Consider the following 17,697-nt stretch of genomic DNA (forward strand, 5'->3'; position numbering starts at 1 on the left):
ACGATCATTAACCCCAGTAAGCAACCTTGGAAGAATGTACAGTAATAAAGAAATAACCACTCAGAAACCTATGCACTCAAGATACCAAAGCAGAGAGAGAAGACACCTTGCCAAACCTGAATGGTACACATCCAGCTTCTTCTACAGGAGGAGAAAGTTAATGCTAGCTAAGTATATTGGTGCTCACTGAAAATTCTAGGGAGGTCGAAGCAAGAGGGTGGCAAGTTCAAGCCCAGCTTTGGCTACCTAGCAAGATCATGCGTTTTATAATAGCAGTGAAATATAAAGCAAAATAAAAACAGGTCAACTCTGAAAAAAAAATACACAATCTCAGTCTTGCTTTGATTTCAATTGCTTAAGTTTGTATGCTGTTTGCAACTGCACACTCTTCTTAAAGGAGAGAACAGCGAGTCTGTTAAAATTATTATTTCATTGTTTTTATACATGTAATATTACACTACTTGTTTTTATTTATTTTTACGTTATGTTTGTTGTAACTTCGCCTGCATGTATGTCTATATGAGGGTGTCAGAAGCCCTAAAACTAGACTTATAGGCTGGTGTGTGTTGCCATGAGCATTCTGGGAATTGAACTCTTGTCCTCTGGAAGAGAAGCCAGTACTCCTGATCTCTGAGCCATCTCTCCAGCTCCTATGATATGGTCTTAAAGTTGACACTGTTTTAGATTTTAACATTTGACCATGGCTTCACATCGGGGCATCTCTCTAGACTGTAAAACAGGATGATTTTATTTAAGTCTTCTTTCTTCTTGGATTACATTTCTGTGTGGGAGAAATCTCAGCGTCCTTCAGTGCCAGCACAGCATGCTTGCTCATTACCACCCTGCAGTTATCAGAGGAGCTTCCTCTCAAGTTTGTAATCATGTGAAAATGGCAGCCAAGTACTTAGTCAAAAGATACTAAGTGTGCTTCAATTAAAGCCTGGTAACAACATAAAACTTTCCTTTCTTGACTCCCGTATAAAAGCTGTCTAGACTGACATTTCACTACACAATTGGAAACTAGGACTACAATATATCCAAGTACTTTTCAATTAAAAATGCAATAAGAGCTATTAATCAAAGAATACCAGGCATAAGTATAAGCAGATGAAAGAGGTGAAAAGGATAGACGGAGGTGGGGAAATTTGGAGAGAGGGAGGGCAAGAAGAGGCCATAGAGAAAGTAGGACCAGATAAGGTTTATCACAAGCAATAATAGTCAGCAAATGCTTACTAGAAATGATTTAGAAGGGAATCTAAAGTCAGACACCATCACACTGCTTATTGGGGACAGTCATGCGAGTGAATTTATGAGATCAAACCATCGTAGTGACAAAATTCACAGCAGATGACGTTCAATTCAGGAGTCATACAAAGCAAGGAGCTATCATGACAGTTCCTCTGTAGGACTCCGAGGCAACTGGACTAGTCTTTGTGTTGTGTTTCGTTTTGAAGATGGACTTTCCTACTGTTATTCAGCAAGTCAGTGATCTGTCTTAGCGCTATGATTATTAGCAAGGCGTACTATCACCAGCCTTTACAAACCATTTCCGAAGTGACTGTATGTTAAACCAGTACAAAAGAAACTGTTCAGAGCCAGCTCTGCACTTCTGATTGTCTCCTCTGCTGCACTAGGTGAAAACACGAAGTTTGCCACTATCTTCCAGGAATGCACCCAGCTTCTTCCCCAAACCCTTCTTCCCCCACTAGCTCTCCATTCTCTTTTGCATGCTGAGTCCTAGTAATGGATCTTTTGAGTGCTGTACCCTGTGCTTTTGAGAGCTCATCCTAAATAAGCTCTCTAATCTCTCTCATCACTAATTTCAGTCATTGCCAAAGGACACTGCCTCCTGGCTCCTCTTAGAATTCTATGAAAAAAATACAAAGGAAAAGGCCTCAATCTTCTCTTGTTTTACTTGTTTTCCCCCTGACACTGGTACTTATCAGACATATTCTCTGCTCCTAGAACTACATTTTCACAAAGACAGTTCAAACCCAACATCTCTAATAATGCAGTTCACAGAAATGGGATACCATCTGAACTGTAAATAAGTAAAATATCCAATGAGAAAAGGGACACAGTCAAATGAAAGGATGAATGTATGGATGATATAATACAATCAAAACCAGACAGACAGGCTGTAAGCTTTGAATTGGCCTTAAATTGTTATATACTTTTGCACAAACTTTATATGATGTGACAGTTTATTCAGATCCCTGTTTGAGAATAAACACACAGGTGCAGAATTAGTTACTTGCTTCACAATAATTAACTTTTTCAAAAAATAAAATATCTATGTGTAAGTTTAACTTTACTATAAAAAATAGGGTTTTTTGAAACTTTTTTTCATTTTAAATAATCTACAGAACTTTTACTGTGCAAAGGTCACAAACACTTATTCGATATAACTATTGTATTTCCAACTAGGTTTAATCTCCTTAAATTAGTTAATCATTTTTCTCTTATTTTTATGCATATAATTTGTATTTATGTTGACATATTAGTAGAAAAACTTGTAAAAGTGATATTGTTAGATCAAAAGGTAAATATATTTTATTTAAATTCACTGGAGAAAAGTTTAACCATGTGTCAAAACTACTAGTCCAAAGCTGATGCATGCTTTATAGGACTTTGGATGATGCTGAGCTCACTACTGTGACTTTTGTTGCTTATATATTAAAAGGCCTGGCTTTTAGCACATGATGTTTCAGTTGAAAATCTGTTAGGATATTTGGATTTTCCTCCTTTTTTGAGCTGTCTGACTCCATTTGTTTAATCCTAACCTCTCTTTTAGAGAAAGTACATCAGTTTCTATAGTTATTAGTAGTAATACATCTGTATATTTAAAATTCCATGGAGATACTTTGTTATTGTTGCAAATAATACAACTTCACATTGTTATTCTAGTTTACACAGACACACACATACATACACACATACACACATGTGTATGTATAAATAAATAAATAAATAAATGTATATATATATATATACATATATATATATATATATATGTTTCTTTAGATATTCACTGTCATAATTGGGGAGTTTCAGATATCTCCTTAGGTAATAAAACATTCACTGTAATGCACTTTATGAGTGTGGGTTTTTCTCATACTTTGACTATAATATTTTTTGGCCTTGACAGTCTAATAACTATACAAGTTTGTGTCACTTTTATGTCACCATCATGAATGCAGCCGAAGTAGCAGGGGTCACTTGTCTATTCTTAGGTCTACACTGTGCAAGCATTATAACTTCTCGTGGATTATTGTTCACATTTGTAAACATATATCTAACAGGGTAGTGATCTTTTGCATGCACAAGTCTTCTTTATTTACTCACACATTGGTAAAATGTATTCACTGAATGTTAATGTGGTAACTTGTATGAATCACAAATATTCCAATTCCTTTGGCGTTTTTACAAACATTCAAATATTCTATAATACTGTTATTCTTTATTTTCCTAGACAAATTAAAATCCCACACTTCACACTTTTAAATTAGAAAATTGTATTTGATTCTGACTCATCGAACTGCCTTCATTTATTTTTCCTATTTACATCTCAAATGTTAGTGCCAGACGAAGCTATAGTGTAGAAGTACCAAGTTTACCTCAGTGTGCTTTTCCTATTTTTAATTGTTACTTAATACAATTTAGATGTAATTTCCATTTTTCTGATGAAATAAGTAGTTTTTGTTTTTTGAGGTCACAGTAGTAGATGGATATTGAATTTAAAATAAAATCTGCTTGGATCTAAAATCTGTCTTCTATTTACAGCTTCTTTTCAAAATCCACTTGTTTTCCTTCAGAAAGAAAAACAAATCTGGAGTGTGTACTGCATACTGGGTCTCTGTGCAGACTGCTAGGACTATAATTTTAAGGGGTCTTATTTTTGACTTCAGAGATTATTGTATAATATCCTATTCTGGTATTTTTATTCCGTATTTCCCTTTAGAAAAGCATATACAAAGCTTTGTAAAAACATTTTCAGCCTATAAAAATGAATTTTAATATAATATATATGTGAATATGGCATAAAGACTATTTATAAGATAATTATTATATAGTCATTTTAATGAGTGAATAATTTTAAAAGAATATAACCAAGGTTTATATTTAAAGTATAAGTATCATCTATTTAAAAATATATTTGGAGTACATTCATAAAAGTCTTAAACACAGGTGTTCCCTAATTCCTCTTTTAAGATTTTCATAGATACATGACCATTATTTTAAGACTCTTATGATTTTTACATTAATATTCATTGCTACATATCAAATTACCCCATAAGTCACTTCTTGTAGAGCAAGAATGACTATTCCTTTCAACTTGGTGAGGCAGGCTGAGCATTCTGCTTCCTGGAAATGTCAAGGTATTTTGTCACCATGACTATATTCATGGCAAGCTTCTGTACTTCCTTCCCAAGTTTGTCCATATCGCGGCTGATGAGATTCAGTTGTTCCTGACTGTGGAACAGAGGCATCCGTTTCTTGGTGGTTTTCACTTGTCTGATTGACGTTGATCACAGGCAGCTCACATTTTCTGTACCACTTGCGTCTTCTTATACAAAAACTTAAAATTACACAGCTTACTTTGCTAAAGAATGAAAGCCAGAAGACAGTAGAGGCTCAGTAGCAAGATGGCGTTTACATTGAAAGCTAAATGGAATAGTTTTGTTCTAATCACATAACTGGAGACAACATTTTCCAGGCAGGTCACCCAAAGTTGTGCTTACCCAACATGTTGGTGGAAAGGAAGAGAGTCAGGGATGAAAAGTGTGAGGTATGCAGGGATTCCAGGCTATTGCACCATCCACTACAACTGCCCATCTGTGTGATTCTGCAACGCCAGTTGATGTGTAAAACAGAGGTATAGTGATAAGTCATGGTGATGTAATTGAATTCTGTTGACGACGGCCATTAGAGATGTACTATGTGCCCAGTGTTAGATGGGATGCTATTCAACTTTCACTCAGTTTTTACTCAGCCATCTCACAAGACTTCTGGGGTGATATTAATGGGTAACTTACATGACCTAAGAAGATTTCCCAGTTGGTTAAGCTTTTGGTGCATGAGAACCTGATTTTGGATGCCCAGAAGCTATGTAAGGCTAGTAGTGTATATCTCTAATCCCAGTGTGCCTAGGATGAAATGGGAGGCAGGAACAAGACAACTCTCAGAAACCCACAGATCTGTTATTCTAGAGTTTGCAGCAGCACACAAGAGACATTAGTTCAAATAACATGAAAATCAACGCTGACATCTGACATTTAAGGTCCTCTGTCCTTTGATACAAGTATTGTATATTTCCCTCCCTCCTTCCCTCCCTCCCTCCTTTCCTCCCTCCCTCCCTCCCTCCCTTTCTCCCTCCCTCTCTCTCTGTCTCTTTCTCTCTCTCCCTCTCTCTCTTTCTCTCTCCCTCCCTCCCTCCCCCCTCTCCCGTGTGTGTGTGTGTGTGTGTGTGTGTGTGTGTCTGTCTGTCTGTCTGTCTGTCTGTCTGTCTATATGTCTGTCTGTTGGCCAGTCTGTCTGTTTCCTCACTTACAGACATCATACATATGAAGAAAGATTTTTAAAGTTTAAGAAGTTATATACTTTTCTCAGTCTATTAGAAGAAACTGGGGAAGAGAAGTTAGTATAGCTAGTAATAACTGACCACACTATCTCTAATTTTATAACTGATTTTTTAAATACGTGTGAGCTAAATATGTTTATATACATATAAGAAAAATATGTAGTCTTTTGTCTAAGCATTGCACACTGGTCATTTTCTAATTGATGTGTTTATAACTGAATTCCAAGACCAAACAATCCTCTAAATCAGCCCTGAAAATTCCCAGGAAACAATGCCAACTCTGAGTTAACATCCATATAAACACCACAGGGTTAGGCTCTGCAGCACAGAACTTTCATAAGCCCACATCAGCTATGACTGTGAACTGTGAAAAGGCCTGAGTAGACGTTTGCAGAAGATTATACTGACATTCCCACTTCATTACTTTTAATAGAATTGAGTTTGTGGTACTTGCTGCCCATGTATTACCTTCATCCAGAAGCAAGATGTGTCATATGTCCCAAGTCTCAGCTCAATGGACAGCTTTTGGCAGGTGGTCACTTTACAGCGTGAAGGATGCCCTCTCAACTAAGAGCTGAGCATTAATTAAAATAAGATAAACTTCAAAATGGATTCAGTTGATTCCCCCCATCTATGTGTAAAAAATGGACAGATGACAGAAAGTTGGTGACATAATGCAGCTGTGTGCTAGCTTGCCATTCATATTGATTAATATCTAACATTTTCTTACAACCGATTTATCTCAAAGGAGGAGTAAAACATTCAATGTATGCAGATAGATAATGAACAGAGGGAAAATAGTCAGATGACAGAGACATGATAGATAAATAAAAAAGATAATATACATGTAACTATTTTTTAAAATTTTTCTCTTGTATTTGTTGGGTAACAATACTTAGAAATGTTAAAAAGCATTTTATAGGAGACATAAGTCAGTTATTTAAACAACATCATGCCAGAACTTTGAAGGCTGAAGCAGGAGTATCATTAAATTTCATAAGTTCAAGACCAGCCTGGGTACCGTAATGAGAAGCTGTGTAAGTAAAAGATGTCAAAAGGAATCAAAAATGATAAGCAGAAACATTGAAGGATAATGCTCAGCAGCTCCACTTAGTGATTGCTTCCTGGCTCTCAAACCAGCCTGCTTTTTGCTCCACAGACTCAGGCCGTTTAAAGCACTTCTTGGGTTGGTTGTGAAGAAAAGTTGGATATATTAATCCTTTACTCATCCAACTCTCAGTTCCCCATGTTCCCTATTCAGAGACTTTCCTTAAATATTGATCAGTACTTATGATTTACATATATTTAGCATCATAAGGCCTACCACACTTCATGGATGTCTCTAAAATAAATCATTTAAAAAGTCATTATGAATTAAGTTTACATTTAAGCAAGTTAGGGATTAGAGACTTTCTGTTGATTCATAAGCCAACTTTGCTTTCATCCCTTCCTTTCAATGTTAATCTGTTTTGTGGTTTTATCATTCCTTACAAGTGTTGTATGCCTAATTTTAATGAATTTTTAGATACCTTTGTGACTTTATTTTATGGGAAAAGGTAAATTTTTTATTTATGAAAGCAAAAGATGCAAATATGTATACTTAATATTTATTGTTGTAGAGGAACTCTTTTACCAATCAGAAGATTACAATTTGTCCAATGAAGTATCCAATAATCATTGTTTGGATAATTTCCAGTTTGGTACTGGAAGACCAGTAGTCCATCTTCCTCTATGTGCCCTTTATATGTGTTTGTAAGACTATTAAAATTTTATAACATTTTTCTATGTAAGACCAAACTAACTGCAATTTTATTGAATCAAAATTATTTTCAAAAGTTTCTCTATGTCTCTTTTTCACTAGAGTTCAAAGGCTGCTATTTTATTCTTTTAAGAGTTGGGATGGATTACCAAAGTTCTACTTTGTTTCTATATCTTAGGAATACATATTCCAGCAATATTCCATCTCAGTTACAAATATCTGTGACTGTAGCCACATGGAACCACACAAGAATTTTTTAAACTTTTATTTATTCACTTTACATCTCTCTCACTAACCCCTCCTGGTCACCCCCTTCCACAAACCTGCCCCTTCCCTTCTCTCCTTCAACCTTCTGAGAGGTTGAAGCCCATAGGTAACCCCTACTCTTGCACATCAAGTTTCTGCAGGGCTAGGCATCTCGCTCTCTTTCTCCGAAGCCACACAAAGCAGCCCAACTAGAAGAACATATTCCACAGACAGGAAACAGCTTCTTAGACAGTCCCTACTCTAGTGGTTTAGGATCCATATAAAGACCAAGCTTCACATCTACTACTTAGGTACAGGAGACTCTTTGGTTCATTCAGTTTCTGAGATACCCAAAGGTTCAGGTTAGTTGACTCTGTTGGACATTCTGTGGAGTTCCTACCTCATTCAGGTCTGTATTTCGTACTCCAAATCTTTCATAAGATTCCCCAAGCTCCATCCACTGTTTGGTCATGAATTTCTACATCACTCTGAGTCAGTACCTGGGTGTAGCCTCTCAGAGGACAGCCATGCTAGACTTCTGTCTTTAAGGACAACAGAGTATCATTAATAGTGCTTGCCCATGCAATGGGTGTCTATTTGGGCCAGTTATTGGTTGGCCATCCCCTTGGTCTCTGCTTCACCACTCCCCACCACCCTGGTCTCTGCATTTCTTGTAGACTGGATAAATTTTGGGTTGAAAATTTTGTGGTTGGGTTATTGTCCTTATCTCTCTATTGGGGATCATTCCTGGGTACAGAAAGTGGCATCTTCAGGTTCAATAATCCCAATGCTGAATGAAGGCACAAAATACCCAAACATATGGAACACAATGAAAGCAGTGCTAAGAGGAAATTTCATAGAGCACTTAGCACCTTCATAAACAAAATTGCAAATCCTCATACCAGGAAATTAAAAGTACACACAAAAGCTCTAGAAAAACAAAAGAAGAAGAAAAAAAAGGAAGAGGAAAAGGGGAGTAGGAGAAGGAGAAGGAGGAGGAGGAGGAGGAAGAAGAGGAGAAGGAGGAAGAAGAGGAGGAGGAAGAGAAGAAAGAAGAGGAAGAGAAGGAGGAGGAGGAGGAAGAAGAGGAGGAGGAGGAGGAGGAAGAGGAAGAGGAGAAGGAGAAAGAGACTAGAGTAAGAGTAGAAGGCAGTGAATAACCAGAGCTGAAATCAATGAGGTAGAAACAAAACAAACAAACAAAACAACAATACAAAGAATCAACCAAACCAAGAGCTGGTTCTTCGAGAAAATCAACAAAATAGAAAAAACTAAAGGAGAAAAGAGAGACAGAATCCAATTAGACAATCAGAAATAAAAAGGGAAGCATAATAACTTATACTGAGGAAATTCAATGAATCATTAGGTTTTACTTTAAAAGCCTATACTTTACAAAATTGGAAATTTATGAGAAAATGGATGATTTTCTAGACATATACAACTTACCAAAGTAAATCAGGATCAGGTAATCTATTTAAACATCCCTGTGACCCCTGAGGAAATCGAAGCAATCATCAAAAAGCTTCCCTCTGCACACTAAACGTACTTCTCATTTTTCTTCTCCTTCCTTCGAATACTCCTTTTCTCTCACATTTCTTCTTATTCTCTCTCACTCTCTTCCCGTTATGCTAGAAGGAGTGTCCTCTTCACATTAACTTTAGTTCATGTCCCTTTTGTTTTGTTTTTGTTTTTGTCCTCCACCTGGGCACACTTTAGAATACCTATTGATGATTTGGACATTAATTTAATGAAAGTCGTATGTTGGCCCTTGCTTCTATCTTTAACTTATTACTTTGTATTTTTCAAGACCCAGATTGATAGTTGAACAGGCTGAAACTGTCATTTTCCTCTTATTACAAATTTAATTTACAGTAAATTGTTGATTATACCCTTTGTATTTTAAAATGCTCACCTGACTTATTTTGGTTCAGGGATGCCTTCCAGAAGCCCTCCTGAGATGCACCGTGCAGATCCATCCCGCACCAGGACCCAGAACTTATGGACCTGAGGCTGACCCACCATGCATACTAACCATGGTACCTGGCATGGAACTTATGCATACGTGATGGAGAAATCATGATTAAAGTATTGGAATGCTGAAATGTATATGTTGAAAAGTTTTCAATTAAAGTTCATTGTTACAGCTAGAGGATTCAGTTCTTGCTTTGGTCATTTTTTAAAAAATCACCTAATAAGTTCTCTGAGAATTCTGTATATGTATTTTAATCACATTCATCCTTCACCCATCTCCTCCCAACTCACCCTCATTTTCTATATATCCAACTTTGCACCCTCCTTTTATTTTTCTCTTGAATCTAATTTGTGCTGCTCATATGTTCTTGGACATACAGCCTTCTTCTGGAGTTTGGTGGACTTCTGAGGGGTGACTCTGTTAAGGAAAGCTCTCCTGACAGCTTTCAAGTGCCAACAACCCCTCAGCTAAAGTTGGGGTGTCATGTCTACCTCCCCTCTCCAGACCCGGATTGGACTTTGTTATTCTGGATGCTTAGGGAAAACACAACTCTCTATGCTCAGTTCCATATTCAGTGACTCATAGGCACAAGTATGAATTTTCAAAGTGTCTTAAATAAGAGGATTAGAACATCCATTTGTTGCAGATTGTAAATCTATGAATATTATTCAAATAGGCATAGGAGTATGAGTATCCTGTTTCATGTATTTCAAAATGTAAGGTTACATTTCAGTACATTTAATATCTCTTGTTCTCTAACTCCCTGCTTTTATTACATATACATTTGTATATGTGCATATATTTGTAATAATGTAACATTAAACACGATAATTTATATGACAGAAGACACAGTTTACAACAAAGGTGGCATCAGTAAAAATCTAAGTAATAAGTTAATTATTCATTATTTTCTCTGTGGAAAAAAATAGCATACCCAAATCTCATAGGATATGTCAAAATATTTTAAGGTTTCTCCAAATTGGACAGATAATATGTATAAAAACTTATGTGACATTATTACTGACAAATCACATAGCAGAATTTTTTTCTGGCTTGCTAACAGTGAAAACCATTTTTAATCATGTTGAAAAATTGAATTATATTTTCATCTATTTGCCAAAAATTACTAAAATTGTTTTACAGAAATCCTTGAGAAGTTTATAAGGAGAAATATTGACAGAAATAGTCTTTTGAATGTTATAGTCAAAAGGCAACTCTAAAACATGTTTATCTTTTGTGATTAGGGCAATTTTCAACTTTTAAGAACTCATTTATTGGGATTTTCTCTATAAATAAATATTAAACATTTCACCTAACTTTTATTGATTATTTTTAAGTATTTTGCTTTCTTTGAGAAAGAAATCCACATTAAATTCTGCTCACCATATAAACCTGGGTTTTTGTCTGGTTTCTACCACTGAAAGGGTTATTCACCATTATTTTGCTATTAAAGGATTATAAAATGGTTTTATTGTGGAAAGGCTTTTTACTTTTAGGATCCCAAGTGACATTTTATTACTCAGTTAATTGTTTGGATATGTGAAGAGTCTTGTGCCATTTTGGCCACTTAAAACATGTTTTAAACAGTCTTGTTAATGTGCAGATAAGATGAAAATAAACATTTCAGTATTTAGTTGACTATGTGTGTTACCAATATTTTCTCTCATTTTATAACATTTCACTTAATTTATTGTTATGCTTTTTAGTTATGTCCAAAAGAATGGTTCCATGATGGCATTTTTGTATATTTTTTATACAAAAGTATGAAAAAGAGACAAAAAGGCAATATTTGTCTTTCCCACCAATATCCTCACCCTTCTTCCCCTCCCTCCAACCTCTTCTTCCTTCTGCTTGCTGCCCATTCTATTTTCAGGACATGAGGGTGAATGTCCTGTGTTCCTACCCAGGCTCTCCCTGAGTTCCTTACCACTGTTCTTTTTCTTTTGTTTTGCAGCAAAGATGATTTGTATAGTGAGAAAATTTTCATCATTTTCCCCGATACAAAATGACAGTTTTAACATTTTTCTTTTGTAATGAGAAATATTACATCTGTCATATGTCCATATGTATGGATATGCTTTTGGATTTTCTACTTACTGAATTGTCATTTTTCTCACCTTTACAACTGATGTTTATTAAAGTTCTAAGCTGTTTTATTTATTATGGATTTATAATGACTATCCTTGAATGAGAATTATTTTTTGCTTTGTTTTCTTTCTACTACTCCTCACATTTGTATAAATAATTTTAAAATATCTTTCCATAAATTAGGAGAAAACCTACTTTACATTTAAATTTGCAATTGATGTGAATATAATCAGGAAATATTCTGCATTTCTTGTATTCCTAAGCATGGTTCATAATTCAAAATAATCATGTAATGTTAAGCTCATAGTTCTTATTTCTCAAACTCAATTTCAAAATATATATTTGCTCTTGGGACTCAATACAGAAAATTTATTCAAAAAGTATAATTGTTTTTGATAAAGACATTAATATACTTGAAGTCTGTATGGCAGTTCTGAGTACTAATGAGATGTGACATCTGAATTTTTCTTGATATTATAATTTCTGGGTTAGCTTTACAACACCTGTGTTACTGAAAAGATCTGTTTGGTCTAGTGTATGGGTTATGTTTAATAATTATGGTACATTGATTTATTACCTACTAAATTACAGATTTCATTATTAGATGCTTACAGGAAGCATTCTTGGCTAGAGTTCAAGAGCTAGAGATGTTTTCAAGGTGCAGCTTATTTGTAAATATTGTGCTTAATCAGGATAAAGTTTTAAGTAGTTAAAAATAAAAGAGATACCTTGAATAATAATTAAGACACCAATGTAATTTCTTTCATTGAGGAAATTAAAGGGCTCATGCACACCAGGGCAATGTTCTAATCTCTAAGAGTCATGCCCAAACAAAATAATTTTAATTCTTTTATCTAAAAATAATCATTCTAGCACCTTAGCTACCTACCAGTGTTCATGCTTGCATATGTGCAAGTGTGGGGTGTGTGTGTGTGTGTGTGTGTGTGTGTGTGTGTGTGTGGTTGGTATACACATTTGTGTGAATATATAAATGAGTATTCTCATCTATGTAGACACTTGTGGACGTCAGTGGTCCCTTTTGGATATTTTTCTCTGTTAAGTCCTAAACTCATTTTTGTTTGTTTGTTTGTTTTTGAGACATGATGTCTAGTTAAACCTAGGGCCTGATATTTGTGCTAGGCAGATTCACCATTGAGTTCTGCATACTATGTACATGTGCATGTCCCTTTTACAAGTCCTGGGCAATGGAAAAACATTATCATTCCTAGCTCTCACGTGTGTATCCAAAACTTAATTTCACATGTTTGTACAACAGCCATATGAACTTTTGAGCGATGTCTAGAGACCCTTAACATGTACTCAGTGTGAAAAAAAATACTTCATCCATAGTGCATCAGACTAATACTTTATGAATGAACTTATGTGTTTATCAAGATTATAAAGTGAATTGTATCCGTGCCAATCCTTAAAAACATGATTCCTTTCTCATTTGTTACAGCCCTGTGCATGATATATTTTTGCTTTCAACTAGAATGAACTTTATAATAAACTTTGTAATAAAATCCTTTATAATATATTCATGGGAATCTCAAAGAAAATATATTAATACATATCTAAAAGACAGCTTAGCTTATGAGAACACTATATTCATCCAATATGACATTTTATTAATTTTCATGTCACTGTATATATAAATTTGACAATTTTATCTTAATTTAGCTAGAGACAAATTAAAACATTACAGATGTATCATAACTATATTTGAGGTAAAATTTTTACAACGATGTCCACACATATAATATATATTATTATATAAACTCCCATGAGTGCTTAGCACACATTCTTAGCACTTCATTTAGATAACCTGTTATTATGAATCTTACTTCCATATGCTTTTAGCTGTACAGAGATAAAGTCCATTAAACTTTAGAGTACAAAGTTTTTAGGTTATATGAAATAGAAATCCACTCAGCTTGAGCAAAAGTGAGCTTATTAGGCTAGAAATATTCCCGAACCTGGTGAACTGAATTTGAACACTGAAGGACCCATTTAGTCTCTCTCCTAGAGCCCTTTGTCCAGTTTTCTTTGAATGACATGGAATTACTTTTCTCCTTCATTGCAGAATGAGTTTTCTTTTTCTCAGTGTCGATGGTAGGAAATTATCACACGTGGAATTTATGTAAAGTTAAGAGGTGGCTGAGAAATACTGAACTATCTGTATTAGGGATCATGTTCCCAATATTTGACAAAGTTGGTTGGTCAAGGCTCAGATTTGCAGGATGAATGATGTTTAGCTGTGACTGTCCTGTCTGGTGCATTGCCAGTGTTGATTGAGAAAAGGAGATTTTTTTTTTGTTTTGTTTGTTTGTTTTTTTTTGTTTTTTAGGAAAAAAGATGATATAAGACAGTTTAGCAAATACCAACATGATTGGCAAATGCTGCATGCTTTATACACATTTTATTGAAGTGCTGGTCAATAGAACAGCACACGTGTTATTCAAAAGGCCTATCGAAACTTGGGGCCTAAGACTAATTCTTTACGAATGATGATATGTATTTAACAAGATTATAACGTGATTTGTATCCATGTCAATCTTCAAAAATATGATCGTTTTCTGGGAGTTATGGCCTTCTTCATGTTACGTTTTTGCTTTTAACTAGAATGAGCCTTATAAATTTCTGAGTTAATATTTTTCATCCTGAAAAAATGCCCATCAAGTGTCTCAGAATATATCGTACAACTTTTTAATAAAAATGGAATCTTGAAAATGAATATTCTTTAATGGAAAGTAAAATAGCCCTGATAACTGTTTTAATGGGTTTCAGCTTTATGTGTAAAGATTAACATATGTTCTCTGGCAATATATTTATAACAACTTTGAAATTTTCTACTATGACATGTTTGAATTAATTACTCCAAATTATATCTAATCAGATGGCTCTGACTGAGTCGAGTAATGTAGGTAGTTAGTTTTAATAACAGTGTTTAAAATAGGAGATCCCTTGGCTCTTGGGCAGAAGGTGCTTTTAATTTCTCACGTAAAACATCTTAGTTGAGTATTATATATAATTATTACATGGCATAATTTATAATCTATCTGTACATATTTCATAATTTGTATTTGGTCCCATGAAAATGATAATCTACCATAACCGAACTTTTACCTGCTGGGTTCTTTCAATATCATTACATAATCATTGTTTGCTTTAATTATTGGGGCATATATTTTGATGCTTAAATGATACACTGAACAGTGTTAAACTGGATTCAAATTCTGATGCAACCTGGTACTCATTGACAATGCTTACTTAATTTCTTGTTTACATAGAGAAAAATGATAATAATTAATTATGTTCCTATATTGAATGGTGATGTTTAAGACAGACCGGATATAGATCCTAGGGCAGGAAAAAACATCAAAGGAGATTAGATTTTACATTTTTACTAGGTTAAGTTCTCATTGTATACATTTTATTTGGTTTATGTTAGTAAGTTTTCTCATGCTTTAGAAACAGCTTCATTCTCTGAAATTCCTGAAAAGGAAAAAAGAAGTTTTCATTTTCATTTTCTTGGAGACAAACTGCTTGGAAGTGAGATAATGTGTCTGCTTTGTATCTTTATTGAAACTACCCTTCTCTTTAAACAGCATCTTAACATTTGTATGTGTTTCTTCATTTGATTCCTAGAACCATTTGAAGTTTTTTCCCATGATCCTATGGGTGACCTCATCTAATCTTACCCCATCATATTTATACAGTGTCATTAGCATGTCAGAAGATCAAAGATAGCACAGAAGACAACATCTGCTATATTTACTACTGTTTTGCTAAATTTCCTGCCTTAAAAATAATTCCAGATTACTGATTCAATATTAGATCTCTTCTTCTTATTTCTTATAGTAGATGGTATAGGTTAGAAGGTTTTGTAGTAAATTTAGCTTTCTTATATTCATGAAGATGGTTCTTGTTCTCGTAAAAACAGGTTCCAAAGAACTTTGTGAACAATCTTTAATGTGGTCATATTGCACAGAGTTCTTTGGAACAGTGTAATATTATTCTAAGTTAATATTTGGGTTTTTTATTATATATCATGTATTTCCTAGGATAAAAAAATCTAGTTACAGTATACCTCATATAATAACACATTGAAGTTTTTCTATTGGAGGTTTTTCAGGCAATAAATAAATTTCGTCTTCTTTTGTCAAGATTTGAATTAAATGAAAATAGCTATGGAAAATAGCCAAACAATAGTTGCAAATGTTTCTCTTGGGAGTGGTTGAATTTAGACAAAGCTGGGAATAAGTTTTTAATATAATCTGTCCTGCTTTAAACTGACTCATCCTATGGGTAGAAGACCTGAACAGTTTCAGAAAGAACACAACAGAGCTCAACTCCAACTTCACTACTGGATGGAGAACAAGTAAGATAGTATCAAGCCTCTTTTGTCAGAAAAAAAGAAAGCAGTTTCCAAGAGACATATGCACAGTTTTGCCTCTAGAAGCACCAGAAAAATTCTTCCCCCTTGTACCAAAATAATTTGAGCTTTCTCTTATATTTGTTTCTTAAAGTAATTCAGTGAAATGTCATCTAATTTAAAAGTTAATTTGGGACCCAGATCATACTAAGGACAAGTAAGTAAGATTCTAATGACCCTAGAAGGTTAAATCTAAGGACATATTTGTTGAACTATAATGGCAGGAAAGTTAGTTTATATTTAATGTGAGATATGTAAGGGTTTACAAAACCCTCAACAATAAATTTTACTTTCATTTTGGAGTATGGAATATAAATAATAACTTGTTCTGGTTTTATTAGTTATTTGATAATTTAATGCAATGTAATTTCATCATATCCATAATCTTTCCAACTCTTTACAGAACAACACCCCAGTTCTTGCTCCCCCAACCTTGTGTGTGTGTGTGTGTGTGTGTGTGTGTGTGTGTGAGTGTGTGTGTGTTTGTCTATTTGAAGTGTTGGGAAAGTTTCCTTAACCACTCAAAACAAAATAACATTTCTTTCTCACACCTCTAACTGCATATATTGATTTTTGCTCAACTTTCTAATTTCTTAATAATTTCAGGGTGGTAGGAAGTTCATTATTGGGTGGATTCCAGGACAAACTGCTGATTATAATGCAATTACATAGATAAAAATCTAGAGTATCAGATTTAGAATGTTTATAGATCCACCCCCCCCATTGGACCAACTCAATTAATGTTGATTCCTGCACTTTCAACCTCAGTTAGACCAATGACATCATCAGAAGACGCTAATCTCTTCCCATGACAGGGTGTGTTCGGAATGCATAGGAAGCCGCAGAGTCGGGATGTCTTTGACAGAGCTCTAAACTCTTAAGGATTTATGTTTTGGCAAAGAAACCAGAATGTTGTGTCCCTTTTTGTCTCCTGTTCTTCTCTCTACATTCCTATTTTTTTTTCATCTAACTTCTAAACTTCTTTTGAGCCTCATTTTGGTTTTTAAACATGAAAAGTGAGTTGCAGCTACTGGTTTGTAGCATCAAAGCATAATACCATTGATTTGTAGCATGGTGCAAATTTTAGGACTATTGAATCTGTACTATGGGGGGAAAATCATGAGCGATGCATGGGACTCTTTACGTCTTCACTGTAATTTTCAAGATTGTTATTTGCTTTTTAAAAATTCGATAATGTTTACCACTTACTTTAAATAAAAAACGCATGAAACAGATTTTGGAACATGAGTTTTTCAATGTGATTACCCATTTAAAAATACACATGTTGGGTATTAGTAACATTCTTAAAGATGATTAAACTATTCTCTCTGGACAGTTAAACAAAATTCTCATTTCATACACACTCGGCCATCTGGTTCACCTAAAGAGAGCCTGAAGAGTGACGTCACCACAGTTCCTTGTCTGAAAATGCTGTGTGGAATATACAAGTGTTATTAGAAACACATGCTGGCTTAAAATGCCTGCAATTTCATTCATTGTGAGCCAGATTCTATTAGTAACAAACATTTCTCAGGACTGTTACTTTTCAGTTTATTATATTAGTGCTAAAAGACTAACTTCATTTTTTTCTAATTGGATATTCTCTGTGGGATTAC

General features: G+C 34.6%; 1 protein-coding gene across 1 annotated transcript in view; it reads left to right on the forward strand.

Annotated features, from left to right (window-relative positions):
* Window positions 1–9,594, forward strand: part of ADGRL3 (adhesion G protein-coupled receptor L3) — a gene marked incomplete at both ends in the record, with an annotated part of 454,743 nt that extends 445,149 nt beyond the window's left edge. Inside the window, one exon of the mRNA XM_080935836.1 lies at window positions 9,518–9,594. Within this exon, the coding sequence (XP_080791962.1) occupies window positions 9,518–9,594 (77 nt within the window). The remainder of the gene's footprint in view (window positions 1–9,517) is intronic.
* Window positions 9,595–17,697: the final 8,103 nt, after the last annotated feature.

This window comes from Micromys minutus (assembly GCF_963924665.1).
Source record: "Micromys minutus genome assembly, chromosome: 1".
Lineage (NCBI taxonomy): Eukaryota > Metazoa > Chordata > Mammalia > Rodentia > Muridae > Micromys > Micromys minutus.